This window comes from Vicugna pacos, chromosome 9 (assembly GCF_048564905.1).
Source record: "Vicugna pacos chromosome 9, VicPac4, whole genome shotgun sequence".
Classification (NCBI taxonomy): domain Eukaryota; kingdom Metazoa; phylum Chordata; class Mammalia; order Artiodactyla; family Camelidae; genus Vicugna; species Vicugna pacos.
Window position 1 is genome coordinate 76,300,317 of NC_132995.1, and position 17,805 is coordinate 76,318,121.

The 17,805-nt window shown below is 36.9% G+C and overlaps 1 protein-coding gene across 7 annotated transcripts in view; it reads left to right on the top strand.

Moving 5' to 3' along the window:
* The first annotated feature begins 4 nt into the window (after nucleotides 1-4).
* HFM1 (helicase for meiosis 1) overlaps nucleotides 5-17,805 on the top strand; it is an 80,544-nt gene continuing 62,743 nt past the window's right edge. For all 7 annotated transcript variants that reach the window (XM_072968235.1, XM_072968236.1, XM_072968237.1 and 4 more), the window contains exons 1-6: nucleotides 5-83; nucleotides 3,835-3,932; nucleotides 7,654-7,766; nucleotides 9,040-9,346; nucleotides 14,011-14,144; nucleotides 14,521-14,568. In XM_072968235.1, coding sequence (XP_072824336.1) covers nucleotides 3,862-3,932; nucleotides 7,654-7,766; nucleotides 9,040-9,346; nucleotides 14,011-14,144; nucleotides 14,521-14,568 — 673 coding nt within the window. In that variant the 5' untranslated portion in view covers nucleotides 5-83; nucleotides 3,835-3,861. The remainder of the gene's footprint in view (nucleotides 84-3,834; nucleotides 3,933-7,653; nucleotides 7,767-9,039; nucleotides 9,347-14,010; nucleotides 14,145-14,520; nucleotides 14,569-17,805) is intronic.

Below are 17,805 nucleotides of genomic sequence, written 5' to 3' on the forward strand. Positions count from 1 at the left end.
GGCGTTCGGCTGGGAGCGCCGCCGCCGAGGGGGGAGCGCCGCCGAGCGGGGAGCGCCGCCGAGGAGGGAGCCCGCGGGGGCAGGTGCGGCCTGGGGCCCGGCGAGGGCGGGGAGGCGGGGAGGCGGGGCCGGCGGGCAGCGGGCGGCCTCCGCAGCCGGGCGTCGGGCGGCCGCGGGACCCCGGGCGGCCCGGCCCGGACGGCGCGTCTCTCCTCAGCCGCCTTCCTGTCAGGGGGGCGAGGCCTGAGGCGGCGGCGGCGGCGCGGCCGGGCGCGCCCACACAGCTGGCGGGGCGTGTTCGGCTTCGGGGACCCGGAGCCCGCGCGCTCATTTCCAGGGGTGCCTCGCCCCCGGGGCGGGAGCCGGTGGGGCGGCGCGCGTGCGGCCGCGTGTCCGCGGCGGCGGGACCGAGCGCCCGCGGGCCGTGGCCGGCGTCCGGGCCGCGCCGCCTCCGCCCCGCGCACGCGCGTCCGGGCCGGGCTGGCTCGGCTGTGGGGTACGTGGTACCTCGTCGGGCGGAAGTCTGCTTCGGGCCCCGGTTCGGTTCCCGGCTGGACCCGCCGGCCCCGCGGGTACCCGGGGAGCGGGCGCCCGTGCGTGGCCTGCCTCTGGCCGAGCCTCCGGGGAGTGGTCTGTTCCCACGTCACCCTCTTACTTGGTTAAAATTCCCTGAAGTCTTGCGCGATGGTTGGTTTTTCCGTGAACTTTGTTCTCAGCTTCTTCGCTGGCTGCCGATTTCTGGCAAATCAGTATTTTATATCTGAGTTTCTGCACTTTTGAAATAAGCAGTGTATTGCTGAGAGTAAAAACTGTAGGGAGTAACTAATAGATCTGAACACTTTATGCAGTGAGGATAATAGAAATTAAGGCGATGCTAAATTGCCTCTGAGATAATTAGGTAAGGTGCAGGTCGTCTCAGCACTCAAAAAATTGTGTAGTCACAGGAACAGTGAAAGTATTTTGAGCGATTCGAGCAGAAGCAAACACTTAAAAAATACAATAACAATTTTTAGCAATATAGTTTTATACCACATGAAACTAAAACTTTGTAAAAAGTAATCTAACGTGAGTGAAAACTTACTCAGGAAATCTGACTCTAAACCCAACACTTAAAATCAGTTATTTAAAGTCTATCATCTACAATCACAGACGCATACTGAAATGTGGCAAGGTCCTTTGTAAGGCCTATATTTTAAAAAAAATTATGTATTTACATAATGCAAGTGCCAAATTCATGGTCTTTTAGAATCTTCATGATTTGATTTGACTCCTGAACTTGAAGAAAAATCACGTTTTTAAACTGAACATTAAAGATTTAGGGGGTAAAATTTTGTGTCAGAATGGATGGAAAATTATTTTATTTAAAAGTATTTTTGTAAACTGACCATTGCTAGTGCATTTATTCCACAGGGAATTCTTATGGATAATCTACTATGTGCCAGGCACTGTTCTGGGTTATCGGAGTACATCAGTGAGAAAAAAGTCCCTGCTCCCTCTACAGGAAGAAAGATAAACAACCAAACATACAGTATAATACTAGTTATCAATTAGTGCTATGAAGAAAAATAATGCATTATATGGAAAGTTTTAGATTTTCCGTAGGGCTACATCAGAACTAAAATACATACATAATGTTTTTATTCTGAACCCAAACACGTTATATTCTCTTTTATGGCAGAAACTAGAAATCAAATCAAAGTTCTTTTGAAAATATTTGCTGTTTTTGAGTTTTTTTCAATTAGTTTATGAAATAATTTTTTCTGAAACAAATACTTTTAATTTGCAGTTTTATCATTTTGTTTGCAATTTCTTCTAGAATAAAGAATTTAGACATGTGCATGTTAGCTTTAAGAGTTTCTACTTAAATTCTGAGGTAGCATAGCCATACAGAAGTGGTCTGGTGAGTTTTAATTTGGAAAACTTTTTTTGTTGTTTAAAATTATAAGGTTCTTCTAAGACTAGAAAGGGAATATTTTATTACTTTTTGGATAATGTAGAAACATGATTGGCATTTTTATTTATACTTTATTTGGTGATTGTTTTCAACTTCTCACATTCTTTACTTGAAGATGTTAAAGACTTTGTTAGCAAATTCTGAGTGACTCCCTTCTGCCTCCCACCTTAGGCTTCTATTGTTCATATAGTTAAATTGTTTTAGACATTTATAGAACCATGCTAATTTGTTTAACTTTATTATATCTTTTTGTTGGTGACTAAGTGATTAATAAGTAGAGAAAAATGAAAAGGACAATTAAGTTAATAGATGGAAAGGGGGAAAACCCAATAACTAAACCGGTGAGAAACTCCACAATATTGTGATTAAGTAAGAGCAGTCCTAATGTATACACAAATTTGGCCCTCTTGTTAGTAGCATTTTGTCAAGGAGTGCGTATGGAAACATTTCCTCTTTCCTCTACGTGCTTCCTCACGTGTTTCATCCTCACATCAGGGAGGACTCAAATTTGAAGGTATCTGCTCTGACTTGATAAGATGGATTTCTCCACTAGATGGCGCTGATATAGTTTCTTTGATTTTAGTTTCCTTCCTAAGGAAAGCTCTAAGGAAAAGATTTGCAGTGTATTAATTATCACAGAATAAATAGAAGTATGATTTATATTTTGTGATTTGTGCATCTGATTTCATGTTTTGTCATATAGAATTTTATATCATGTTTCAGAATTTAGAAAAAAATTGGGATGTAGTGTTGATGTGTAGGATGAAAAAGTACAATGTATGTGTCTGTAGAAATGGTTTTACTGTCTCCTATCAGATTTGAGGCTTTGTTCAGCCCTAGATTTTTTTTTTAATTGAAGTACAGTCAGTTACAATGTGACAATTTCTGGTATACAACACAATATCATATACATACATATATTCATTTTCATATGCATATACATACATATATTCATTTTTATATTCTTTTTCATGAAAGGTTATTACAAGATATTGAATATAGTTCCCTGTGCTATAAGAAAAAAACTTGTTTTTTTAAAATCTATTTTTATATATAGTTCAGCTGTAGATTATTGTTATATTCCCAGGTAGCCAAGTCTGAATGTTTTTATCCTTTACATTTAGATGACATCTCTGAATGTGAAAATTATCCTTTAGAAGAGAATATAAACATTTATATATGTTATGTAATATGAATGTAAACATTTATCTGTATGTTAAACTTGTAAATTTTTTATCTTGAAAAGTTCATATATGAAAAATAGACAACTTATAAGGAACTCCATGGACTGTTACATAGCTTTAGCAATTATCAGCTCATTGCCAATCTTGTTTCGTCAGTACCCCTCAACATTTCCCTCTTTATTTTCAAACAAATCTACTCTCTCCCTTTATTTTGAAGGAAGTCCCTGCACATATTCACAGTATATTGTCAGAGACACACACGCATTTACAATAAAATGCACTATCCTAACTTAAAAATAATGGTATGAACAAAGTATATTAAGAGCCCAAAAGGAGCTCTTAGTTCTGCCTTGGGAAAGAGGACAAATTCAGAGAAGCCTTTGAAGAAGAAATGACATTTGACCTATACCATGAAGGATGGGTAGGATTTTTGTCAGGTGGAGAATGGAAGAAAACACATTCTAAGCATTGGTGCAGCATGAAGAGAGGGGTACAAGTGTGAATATGCATGAATGAGTGGAGAATAGAGAATAATGTGTTTGAATATTTAAGCACTTTGGAGGAAGTTGCAGAAGATGTTTCCGAAAGGCAGTCTGGGTTATTTTGAGAAATTGATGATTATAGCTTATGGATCCAGAAGTATTTTTTTCTACATCTTTGTAAATGGAATATAAACTACTTTTCTGTATTTTTTAGATTTATGACAAAGTCCAGTGTTTAACAATGTTGAAGTCAAATGACTCCTTGGTTTCTTTGGATAATTTGTTCTTTGAAAAAACAGATGAAGCTGAAAAGTAAGTATGCTTTAAAGAATTATAATAGTGTGTTGTTTTAGAGCTTTGATTTTTAAAGAGTTTTAGTTTTTTCCCTGGTAAATTTACAAATAAAAAATTAGGGATCGACAGAATGTTTCAGATATAAATTTGGTAAACATGAAATTCAAATATAAGGGAGTAACTGAAGTTTAACATCTTACATGTTGTAATTTTAAAAGTAGAGTAGATTCTTGCCTATTTGGCTTCCATTTATTTGCATTTCTGGCTTGTTCAAATGATTTTGGGATCAGGTAAAGAAAGTAATGGTCAAAGAGTAGGACTCAGGAGGAGTGGTAACAGCACCTTTTGGAAGCAGAAAGAGCGGTGTGCCAAAGGTCAAGGGCGACAGGCAGGTTCAGTACAAGCAGGAAGTGGGGCTGGAAATAAAAACATGTCACCAAAGGAAGTAAGAACGGAGAATAGGGAGTCTGGTAAATACTGGCTTTTAGGGATTTTCACATGTGAATTGCTTTAATTCTACATTTTCTATGTATTTGTTTTGTTGTATTATCCTTTTTTAATGAAGCATTGAGTAAATTATTTATTGCTTCATTTATTCTTTCATTCATTCAAATATTAATTTGAATATTGTTTGAATGCTAAAAGGAATATAAAAAGGATGAAACAGACTTTTACTTTAAAAAACTTAAAGTCTGCTTGAGGTTAAACACACATATGAAGAGGTCATAGATAAATACTGTGACCATGTAATTCAGACTGGGACACTTTTGAGAGTGAAAGAGTGCATGCAACTGGGACAACAGGTGTTAATCAGGACTCACCTGGGCAAATCTGGAACACGTGGTTGCTCTTCTTATGATACAAAATCAAAAAAAAGTGCAAAGCAAATGGTAAGTATATATTCATGCAAAGAAATTTCAGATTGGAGGGAAACTTGGGCCAGACTGATTAGGTCAGGCTTTATGGTGGTCGGGGGGACTTCAGGTGGCTTTGAAGGATTTGGATTTGATAACTCTGATAAGCAGAGAAGCAGTGGACATCGGAAGGCAGAGTGTAACGTTAAGAGAAAAAGAATGGAGATGGAGCAATTCACAGTACTTCTAGGGGATAGTGTGTAGACAATTTTCCTAGAATAGAAGAGTCATAAAGGAGAAACAGTGAAACATAAAGTTAGAAAAGTGAGCTGAGGGTAGATTTTGGTGGCTATTAAATGCCAGAATAAGGATCTTGGTCATGGCTCTATGTGTTAAAAGTCATGGAATTAAATCAACAAACATTCACTGAATAATATACCTAATTGTATAAAGCACTGTGCTAAGTACAACTGACATTAAATAGAAATAAAAACAAAACCTTTAGACGTTTACAACTGAGGCATAGCAGATCTATTGATCTATCATCTTTCCATTATCTGTCTACAGACATACACATAGACACGCACAAGACAAGGGAAAATGTGATAAATGGTATAGGTTCCAATAGCACTTAACAAGGAGGAAGGGAGGAAACCGTAGGGAGCTGGGAGGTTTTGTGACTGTGAGGTTTGAGCTGGGTTCTGAGTGAATGAACATAAGCTCTGGTGAAGACGATACCTGGCACACAGCACTCAGTCAGTCCTTGTGGGCCGAGCAACGCATGAAAGACCGTTGAACGCCCGTAGGTGGACGTGGGGGTGGTCGTGTGCAAGGGCAAGCTGGAGAAAGAGGATGTTTTTGAACAAAGATGAGGAGGGACAGGATGTATTATCTGTTTGGTATATAAGTAATTCACTTTGGCCTGGACTGTAAGGTACCTGTAGGAGAACTGAAACTGCAGAGTGACCTAAGGCCACTAGGAAGTTTGTCATTATTTGGAAACCACTGAAGGATTTGGAATGGAGTAAAATATGATGAAAAAACAATTCCACATGAATGTGATAGGATTACATAAAATAGAGAGAGAAAGCCAAGAGGCACCAAGGCCAGTTAAACGCTGTTATTCTTAACCAGACATACATTGATTAGCGCCTTGATTAGGACAGTGCTAGTGCAAATACAAGAAGTGATGAATTTGGGAAGGAATTTCCTTTACAGGACAGGAAAGTTCCTTTATAAGGAACGTGCAGTGAGAGCTGGTATGTGTCTGGATGTGGTGGGTAAAAGACTGTACTGTGGTTTAGACTCTGGATGACTGGGAGAATGATGGCACCTCTGGAAAACAGGGAAATCATAAGGAAGACTTGATTTTACAGGAAGGTTGAAGAGGAGAGCTGGATGTGTGCTTTTTGTATCTTGTTAACATCTGTCCTGGATTTTCAGAAGTAGTCTTTGTGCAGAAAAGAGTTAATGTATCAGGACTAAACTGCTCTCTTTGAGAAGGCCTGCTTGAAGGCTGGAGTCTGAGAACTTGGATTTTAAGGAGGTTCCCACCAGTAAGTGATGAGTGGCTCACTGCGCGCAAACTATTTATGAAAATAATATGGTTATACTGAACATCTGTTCTTCTTCTGGGAATGTGGACTTTAGGTCTGTGCCAGAGAGGGGATGCCTACGTGATTAGCCCCCAGTAAAAATCCTGGGCCTCAGGTCTCTAATGACTTCCGTTGTTGGCAACATTTCACATGTGTTGTCACAGCTCATTGCGGGAGGGAGGAAGCACATCTCGTGTTACTCTAGTGGGAGAGGACCTTTAGAGGCTTGCACCTGGTTTTCCCTGGACTTCGCCCCACAGTCGTGAGTAACACTGAATGCTGTGTCCTGAGAGTCATCCTAGAGAAAAAGTGACTCGGTGGTGATCTCAGGGACTCTGTGAGGTAGTCCCAAATTTTAATTGCTTTGGTGTATTGTTAGACAATCTGTCAGACACTGTCAGATAATGTATTGCAGATTTTTGATTTGGAAGACAGAGCCATAGTAGCTATGTTTGAGGTGCTGTGAGAGGCAGAAAAGTGAAGACTGGGTCTCACACTGCTGGGAGTTTAAAATCCTAATTGGACAGACAAGGGAAAAAAGCATAAAATCCTTGGGACTTGGCTTAGACAGTATATATGGTGTTCTTCTCAACTTTATTTACTGTTACCTAACACTTATCCTTTTGTTCTAATGAAGGACAAGTCAGATTTGGAAAGGAAACATTAAAACATTGTATGTTAATAGAATCACAGCTGAAAGATAAGGAAAGGCAGTTAATGGTGCCAATAGGGTGACAGAAATCTCATCAATTACTGTGGGTTTACAAAGGGATTATCAGTTACAGCTGGTTTCTTGTATTTTCTGTGGTTGTAGACGGTTCTGGACCAAGAATATTTGGGTTAAGATGTTAATTTGTAACAATGTCTTAGGAATACTCTAGAATACCAGTAATGATGTCACTTACACACTTGATTAATTGTCAGGTGTTTCACTGGTAATTTGTTACTAGTATTGGTTAAGATGCTAAAGTTTCAGAATGATTTACTGCTTTCTTATATATATAGTGAGCAGATTTAAGATTCCTGTCCAAGCATTTGAATTGGAGAAAAGAAAATGGAGTTATAGCCATTATTTAGGTAGCGTATCTCACATAGCAGTATCATTAATCCCATAACACACAAGGAAAAAAGATTGAAATGCTGCTGTATAGGGATGAATCAAAGTCATCACAGAAATATAATATATTAAATTTAAGAGCGTGTAATTGAGTAATATTCAGTCAAATAAATACATAGTTTCGGGTGTTATATTTTTATTTACATATATTCATATTTTTGTATTTTATATAGCTATCCCGACAACGAAAAATCATTGGATTGGTTTCTCCCACCTGCTCCATTGATTTCGGAAATTCCAGATACTCAGGCATTAGAGGAAGAAATAGAAAGTCATAAGCTGTTGGGTAAATTATCACATATTTGTTGTGAGGCCAAACCCATTCAGGTCATGTCACTGTGAAAAAAATATAGTAACACGTTAAAATATTAATTCTTTTATTTTAATGGAATAAGATGAAAGTTAGGAACTTGACTTACTCAAAACAGTGCTCACCAAATCTTAAAATCTGAAACACCTTCTCTTTCTGTACATATATATATACATACGTATATATGTTATGTGCACAAAATATGCTGTCACACACCTGTTACATTGTTTTGTGAATTTGTTTCCTTTTACCATGAAGACTGTCACTACTGTTAAGTTTTCACCTTGCCCTTTATTAAAGGTAGGGTCCTTTGATTTAGGAAACTAGAGTCCTGAAATATATGGAGTGAAAAAAAACAAGATACACAAAATTGTATATAGTTTGTTACCATTTTTATAAAGCTAGAAAACAAGCACACTCGAACAGTATATGTGATCTAAGGTGATATTGGTAAAATTTTGATTTTTAAATTGAGTGGTAAGTTCATACATATATATTATTAAGCTTCATAATTTGTATATATTTTATATATGAAAATATTATATACTCTTGGATGTACCAAATAACATATAGAATAAATGGTGTGTATCTAGTACATAAATGATAAAGCAAATTTAAGCCCTAATAAGGCCTCTGAACTCCTTCCAAACCTTTCAAAGCTGCTTGTAAAGTCTCTGTAAAGAAACCTAAAATACTGTCACCTTGTGAAAGCATTCCTTTATCAAGATATTATCAAACTATTAAGTTATTTAGAAGCAAGATTACAAAGTTAAAAGCATTGTATCATGTATTTTATACTGAATCATGTTCAGTAACATTTTATATGTTTGGTCATTGTATTTCTGTGTGTAAGTTATTTATATAAATTTTTAAATCCTCATGATTACTTACATAATTACATCATTTGTAGTAGGTAAAATATTTACATATTACAATTATGGTTATTTCTGTGGGTCAGAAATTAAGCCCATTTTATATTAGAGGTTTCATGTAAATTTCAAATTTAATTTCAGTAATTCTTAACTAATTTCTGAGTATCCTTCAGTGACATGATATACCATAAGAGTAACAACTACCTGTATTTCAAAATCATATGTGGTATTACAGAGTATCTAGTTATTGTGCTAATACTTTTATTTTAGCTTTCATATTTACCTAGTAAACTCTTGAAAATTTTTATTGAATTTTTCTATCATTTTGAAAAATGTTTTCAAGAACATGTAGTAATTGATATATTCCATTTTTGTAGGTCAAAAGAGGTCAAAAATGTTGACATCAAATTTAAGTATAAGTAATGAAGACACAAATTATATTTTACCAACACAAAAATTCCAGTTTGCCTTCCCTTCCAATAAATATGAGGATGATGATCTAAATTTAGGAGGGGCAAGTAACAATGACTTACATGTTGCTGGCAAGCTGAAATACGGTTCTTCTCAGAAGTATACAACTTGCTTTGGCACTGAGATAGCACTTGAGAAAAATGTTCCAGATGATACAAAATTAGTTAATTTTGCACAAGATAAAGGAGAGAGCGCCTCAGCCTTCCGGAAAAGGTAATTAACTAAATGAAATAAATAACACTCAGTGATGAAGTTGAACAGTTGTGTGTATGTCCAGGAGTATGGTGGAGTCTGAATGAGAGAAACGTCAACAACGCACAGCGTCTGCTGCGTACGAGACGCTGGTTGCCCTGGGACTCTCGTCACAGCTTCTCCCCTTCAGAGGACTTAACAGTTCATGGGGGAAAGGCAGATAGTAAACAACTGAGTATAATTGATTGAATATTTTTTGTTCTACAATTATTTTGATGAAATATATAGTTAAAACAGAGGTTCTCAAACTCTGTTCTCAGGACCCTCTTACACTTAAACATTATTGAGGATTCCCATGGAGCTTTTTCTTATTTGGGTTATGTCTATTAATATTTAATCATATTTGAAATTAAAATTATGTAAAAAAGTGTTACGAAAATTGTTTTGATCTTATGAACTCTCTTGAGTCTTGACCATCCTTTGAGAAGTGCTGTTAACATAGGGTCCTGATCTGCTCTGCACACTCAGGGAAGACTTTCCTGAAGGAATGATATTTAAGCTTAACTTGAAGGAGGAATAGAATCAAGCCGAATGTAAATACAGAAGGAGAGTGTTCCAGGCAGAAGGAATAGTATGCACAAAAGTCCTAAGGTGGCACAGAGCTTGGCTTATTCTAAGAAACTTTTCTTTAAAGTAAGAGAGAATGCTAAGAGATAAGGTATGGAGGGGCCAAGTCATTCAGAGTCTTGTAGGCCATGAAACGTTTTGTACTTTTTCTTAAGGCGTTGCTTATTAAACTGTGGCTTACTGCATCAGAATCACCTGAAGTGCTTGTTAAAAATTTAGATTCCTGGTTCCTACCTTAGACCTGTTGAATCACAGTCTAGATAAGAGTAGGGATGGGACCCAGGAATCTTCCTTTTTAACAAATTTTCTAGGTGATTGTTACGTTGTTCTAAGGTCCTTGGTTTTAAGCAGAGGAGTAAAATTAGATTTTCTTTTTAATTTAAAGTCCATTTGACCTCAGTGTGATAAATTAGAATGGAGCTAGAATGCATTGTGAAGAGTCACTTAGGTTTTTGTTGTTGTTGTTAGTCTAGGTGAGACAGAATGGTAACCTGACCTAGGACTGTGATTCGGGAATGAGAAAGTTCAAAGTTACTTAGGAGATAGACTTTCACAGGCCTTAAATGATTTTTGGATATGAGACCTGATTCCTAGTTTTCTGGCTTGAGCCAGAATGGTGAAGGGTGATAGTGTTCTTTCATGATATAGAAAACTGTAAAAGGAGAACAGGTTTTGGGGAAGGTGATGAGAACAGATTTGGATATGTCGATTTTAGCTACTTAAAAATTATCCAAATAGGCCATCAGATATATGGGTTTAAGATTCAGAAGCGATGTAGTTGATAGCTTTTGTTTTTTCTCTGGCATAAGAAAAGTGGGAATATTGAGCAAGTATGAGAAGAGTGGAAGAAATTATGGAGAATGGGAAAGCAGTCTAATTAGAATAATGGTAGGACTGTCGGACACTATAAAGGGCCCAGCTGAGGTTGATGTCTGTTAATTTTTAAATAAATCTTATTAAGGTATAATTCCCGTATCATGAAATTCACTATTTTGAAGTGTACAATTCATGGTTTTTAGTGGAGTCACAGAGTTGTGTAACCATCACTACTATCCAATTTTAAAAAGGTTTTACTGCCCCAAAGGAACTCTTTACTCATGAACAGTCACTCCCCTTCCATCCTTTCCCCATCTAGCCCCTGGCAACCACTCATCTATTTTCTGCTTCTATGGATTTACCTATTCTAGACATTTCATATAAGTGGAGTCATACAATATCTGGCCTTCTGTGTCTGGCTTCTTTCACTTAGCATAATGTTTTCAAGATTCATCTGTGTTATGTCATGCATCAGTATTTTATTCTTTCTTATGCCCAAATATTTCACTGAACGGGTACATCACACTTTGTTTATCCATCTTTCAGCTAATAGACATCTGAGTGGTTTCTACTTGGCTATTATGAAGAATGTTGCTATGAATATTCGTGTATAAGTTTTTGTGTGAATATATACATATGACCCTTCAACAATACAGGGGTTAGGAGTGGCGACCCTCTGTGAAGTCAAAATTGGAGTATAACTTTATAGTTGGCCCTCCCTATCTTCTGCACCAGTGGATTCAACCAACCTCAGATCATATAGTACTACAGTAGTAGTTATTGAAAAAAAATCCGGGTATAAGTGGACCCGTGCAGTTTAAACCTATGTTGTTCAAAGGACAAATACATTTTAATTCTTTTGAATTTATACTTAGAAGTGGAATTGCTGGATCGTATGGTAACTCAGTGTTTATCTTTTATGAGAAACTGCCAAATAGTTTTACAAAGTGACTGCACCACTGTACAATCCCATTAGCAATGTATGAAGATTCTGATTTCTCTGTATCGTTGTCAGCGCTTGTTGTCTGTCCTTTTTATTATAGCCATGCTAGTGGGTGTGAAGTGTATCTCATTGTGGTTTTGATTTGCATATCCCTGCTGACTAAAGATGGTGGGCATCTTTTCATATGATTATTGGCTGTTTGTATATCTTCTTTGAAGGAATGTCTGTTCAGATTCTTTGCTTGTTTTTTAATTGCATCATTTGTCTTTTTACTGTTGAGTTGTAACGGTTCTTTATTCTGGATAAAAATCCCTTATCAGTTATATGATTTGCAAACATTTTCTCCCATATCCGTGTGTTGTTTTTCACTTTTTTGGTGGTGTCCTTAGCAGCTCAGAAGTTTTTAATTTTGATGAAGTCCAGTTTTTCTTATGTTGGTTGGATTTTGGTGTCCTATCTAAGAAATCATTGCCTAATCCAAGGTCATGAAGATTTGCTCCTACATTTTCTTCTAAGAGTTTTATAGTTTTAGTTCTTAAATTTAGGTCTCTGATCCATTTTAATTTTTTGATATGGTGCAAGATAGGAGTCCAACTTCATTTTTTTGCACATTGATATCCAGCTGTTTCAGCACCATTTGTTGAAAAAACTATTCTTTCCCCATTGAATGTCATGGCATCCTCACTGACAATCAATTGACCATAAGTGGAAGGTCTGGGGGACTTTTTGACACCAGCCAACTCTCTGATTCTTTGACACTGATGAGTGTCCAACAATTCAGTTCAGTTTTCATGCTAATTCCTAGAATTAGCATCAGACCCCACTGGTTAAGGTTTCAGTCCCAGAAGACTGCCCTGCTTCAGATGCCAGCCACAAATAGGGTGTCAGGCTACCCACGTTTCTGCCTTACAGACTATTTGGGAGTTCCCACGACCACACATTAGGTTTAATAATTTGCTAGAATGACTCATAGAATTTAAAAAACACTTTGCTTGTATTTACCAGTTCATTAAAAAGGATACCGCTTAGGAATAGTCAAATGTAAGAGATGCATAAGGCAAGGTATGGAGAGGGAGAGTGCACAGAGCCTCCACATCCTGAGTGTGTCACCCTTTCAGCACCTTGATGTGTTTATCAACCCAGAAGCTCTCTGAACCCCCTATCATAGGAATTTTCCATTCATGGAGGTTTCATTACATAGGCATGATTGATTAAATCACTGGCCATTGGTGATTGAGTTCTGTCTCCAGCACCTCTCCTCTCCTTGGATGTTGGGAGTGGAAATAGAAGTCCCAGCCCTCTAATCAAGTTTTGATCTTTCTGGTGATCAGTCCCCATCCTGAAACTATCTAGCGGCAGGGCCCCTCATTAGCATAAACTCAAGTAGATTGAAAGGGATTTGTTATGAATGACAGAAGATGCTTCTGTTACTTTCATCATGCAGGGAATCCAAAGCTTTTAGGAGCTCTGTGCCAGGAATTGGAAATAAAAATCAAATGTGTATTTTCTATCATACCACATTAAGGTTTAGTTCTGTATTCTTAATTCTATTCTGTTGATCAATGTGTCTGTCCTTATGCCTGGCATAAGGATGTATCCTACACTGGCATACCCTGCATTGTCTTGATTGCTGTAGCTTTGTTGTAAGTTTTCAAATCAGGAAGTATGAGTCCTCCAACTTTGTTCCTTTTCTCAAAAAAATGTTTTTCTATTCTGAGTTCCTTGCATTTTCATATGAATTTTAGGGTAAGCTGGTCAGTTTCTGCAAAGAAGCCAGCTGGAATTTTGCTAGGGACTGTGTTGAATCTGTAGACAATGTGATGAGTATTGCTATCTTAATATCATTAAATCTTCCAATCTATGAACATGGGCTACCTTTCCATTCATTTAGGTTTTCTCTAATTTCTCGCAAAGATGTTTTGTGGTTTTCAGTGGACAAGTCTTATACTTATTTTGTTAAATTTACTCATGAGTACTTTATTCTTTTTGATGCTGTATTAAGTGGAATTTTAAAAATTTGTTTTTCAGATTATCCATTGCAAGTGTATAGAAATACAACTGATTTTTGTATATTGATCTTGTATCTTCAGTCTTGCTGATGATGACTGAATTTTAATATCACTCATCTACCTAACAATTGTGCTTTTTCCAGCAGTGTTCCACCACCTGGCTACAATTACAAAAAAATAGTATATAGTTATATTCACCTAGGATTGCAGTTTTGCAAGGTAACAATGATAAAAGGCTAAAGGGGAAGGGGAACAACTGTCGCAAATGCAAACTTTTTTTTTTTTTGCAGATTATTTAAAATATCTGACAACGTACATGAGAGTGTTTATTCTAGTGACAGTACAAACTTGGACTCTCATATTGGCTCTGTGAAAATTGTCCAAATGGAGATGAACAAAGGGAAATCATGGAAATGTAGTAATAGTAAGTAGAAACCTCACTATTCAGACATTAATATATTTACAGCAAGTGAGATAATTTTTCTGCTTCTGAAATCAAAGAAGGCACCTTCTTTATCAGTTGCATCCCAGCCTTATGAAGTTCAAGGTAATTCCTTACTTTTTCAGTTGATTTTATAAAAGTACAATTAGTCTGTATTTCTTAGCATAGGTAAGAATACAAAAATGTAGTAAATCTGAATAGGCTGTCTGTGTGCAATTTCTTTATTATATTGCATTGTTTTTTAACTGTGATCTAATGTTTTAATTGTGATCTCAGAAAAATTTATGCAAATTTTCTTGAAGTAGTTTTTATAGAAAAGGTTGGAAATATCCATAAGCATGTGGGTTTTTTTTTTTAGGGGTAACAGGAAATGATTTAGATTCCTTGAAGGCTGTCACAGAAATCCGTATCCTTTAAATTATTTTACTATAGCAGCATTATATTTGAAGTCATAATTTTAAAACATTTTGTTCATTGTGTTTCTGTTTGTTTATTTTCATTGATAAAGAAAAAGAGGTAAAAGTGAATCTTTTGGGTCACGTAAGGGACCCAGAATGCATGATAGTCATTGCTACTCAAAGTATGGTCTGCAGACTGGTGCCAGTTTGTGAACTGTTTATTACCAGTCTGTGGGAAGATAAATACAGAAATGAGATTTGTATGATTGGCTGAACTCAGAGCATATCTACTTACAAATTAATACAGATAATTTCTTATACTTTGGGTAAGGACAGCATATTGGTATAAACATGGGTAGGGGAAGTGACTGAGAATGGGACAGTCTGGATTGGGATGTTTTTACAAATCTAGAATTTTTTTAAAGAACGCTAATTTGTAGTTTATACTTACAATTTGATTTACATGTTTGGGTATTTCCAATGTAAATATTTTGAGTACATATGTGTGTTCTGGAGGTAACATCCTCTTTACATATTTGATACTTTGTGTATATCTGTAACAGTGTGCTTTTTCTATTTTATTATAATTCATCAACTGTTTGTGTGTCTATTTCCCTATGACCTATGAACTCCTTGAAGGCAAGGATCAAGCCTTATGTATCTTCTTATCTCCAAATACTTTGAAAGACAGATAAAGTAGGGAAGTTGTTCTGGCAAAAGAGTAACCATAAGCAAGGGTGAGATAAGAAAGTATGGAATATGTTTGAAAAGAAAAGCATTCCAGTTTGGGTAAAAAAAATTACGATTAAAGAAGTAGTGGGAGATACTGTTGGATAGATATTTTAGGATTAGATCATTTAACACCATGAGTACCAAGGTCAGAAGTTTTTGTTTTTATTTTTTATACATTTGTTAAGCCATGAAGAGAAACCATGCAATATTTTTGAACAGATCAACTTGTATTACCAAAACTATGCTTTAGGATTTGGAATTAGTGACTCAAAGCTGGGGAAGGTTCTAGAATCCACAAGAGATATAGGCTAGTTGGCAAAACAGAAAGTGAATTCCAAATATTGGGCAGCTGAGCTGGAGAAACCTAGGGACGAGTGATTCTAATCCTGGATACTCTGGGGACTGAGAAATTCTGAAGTTAAGTTAGAAAATGTTTGCTTGACCACTTGTGAAAAGTTGCCTCAAAGCAGATAACTGGACTGAGTTAGAATAGGAGGAGAGGACAATAAAAGGGTTATGCCTGGTGATATAATCACGCCAGACACAGCCAGCGCTAGTGCTCCTGTTCGTCCTGGTGCCTCAGCCCTGCTGCCTGTCCTTCTCTCTGGTGACCTAAATAGTGCAGGAATGTAGGACATAGGTTAGCAATAAACACTTGAAGTTAATTTCATTATCTGTATGGTGGGAAATTCTCATCCCATATCTGAACTTGCCATAATATGACACTGATTTTTGAAGAGTTTTAAAGATTTTCATGCTATTTTAGCACAGCTGAAGTGGTTCTGTTACTTAGGTCTCTTTGTTAGTTAGGACTGCTGTCTACTCTTGTGTTCATTGATTTATTGTCCAAAAAGTTCATTCACTGTCAGAGTCACCAAGCTTGCTACACTTTATTGCTTCCAAGTGTGTATTTAAAGCAGAGGACTGAATGCTATTCATGATAGGTTGAGAGTTTCGGGATTACTTGGACTTATTTTCTGATTATTTTATAATATTTTGCTGTATTTGAATCCTCAGGACAATAGAACTTCAGTCAGATTGATCCTGCCACAGTACTATTGTCATTTTCGGTTCCGCAGACATCTCCCCTGTTATAACATATAATTGCACTGAGACTGCTGAGAATTTGTTGGACGAAAGGAAAAACCTGATATTAAGTGTTGAAAGTGATGATAAATGATATACTTAGTAGTTTTCTCATGAGCTAGAAAACTGATTTTATATCTGCTCTGAATCATAGATTCATTTTTGTGAGTGTAAATTGATGTGGAACTACCTAATGAGAGAAAAACCAGCATGCTCACCCACTTGTGGGCTTGTTACAAATAAATATTTTAAAGAAAGAGATACATTTGAAAGGAAAAAATGAGATTTGTTCAAAAGCTGATGGACTGACAAACTAAAAATTACATTTTTGTTTTGGCACAAATATTCTGAAACAATGCACAACAGAAAGTAAAAGGAAGATTTGTAAATTATGTGCTTGATTTAATAAATGCAAACCAGGCGTTTGGGATTTGTCAGTTAAGAAAACAGACAATGAATCCTTGCCCTTGAGCAGTTAACATTCTTGGGATGGGGGTGGGGAAGAGGATAGATCAGAGCCATTGTAACAGTGTATAAGTAAGTCTTACAGTATTTTAGAAGGTGACGAATAATATGAAAAAGAAAAAAGGGAGGCAATGTAAAGGAGGTTAATTTGGGAATGCTGGAATGGGAGCTCAGGTCTAGAATTAGAGTGATTAGGGTAGGTCTTCTTTAGAAGGTGAGATGTAAGCAATTGAAGAGAGCCAAGAAAATATGGAGAGAACAGTCTAGGCAGAGGAAAGGCTTTACAGGAAGAACGTGGCTGATGTTTTTGAGGAACAAAAAAGAGTCCAGTAAAGCCACAGGAGATGAGTCAGAAGCAAGAGTAGTAGGACAGGAGGTCAGAAACAGAAGTGAAGTCAGAGGCAAGATCACATAGGGCCTGGTGGCCATATGCTTTGAGAGAAGAGGGGAATTTGAGCAGAGAAGTAATATGCTCTGATTTAACTTTTAAAAGGATCACTTACCACAATTCATCAGTTTTTATATATCTTTATAAAAATACAATTGCTTAAATAACTGTGTATTTGCATTCTTAGGTAAATTATCTGTCTTACATCTCCTAAGATTGTAACAGCCTCAGTTGTAGGAACTCATTTTCTTCTTTATTTATAACTTACTGCTGGTTTCTAAATCTAGTAATGTATTTTGCGTAGTGTTTAATAAACGCAGTTGACAGATATGGCTCAGACTGGGGAAGAACACCATGTAAGTACAGATATCTCCCTTGCTGGCAATAGACTCTTACTTTGAAGAGGGGACAATTTATTCTTTATATCAATATTTTTGAGCTTTCTTGGAGGAAGAACTATTTAATGTTTAAGTTCTTGTTGAGCCAATATTGCTGATAATCACAGTTAAATCCACCACTTAGCACAACCAAATCATCAAAAACAAAGGGATTCAGGGCTAGGTGACCAGAAACG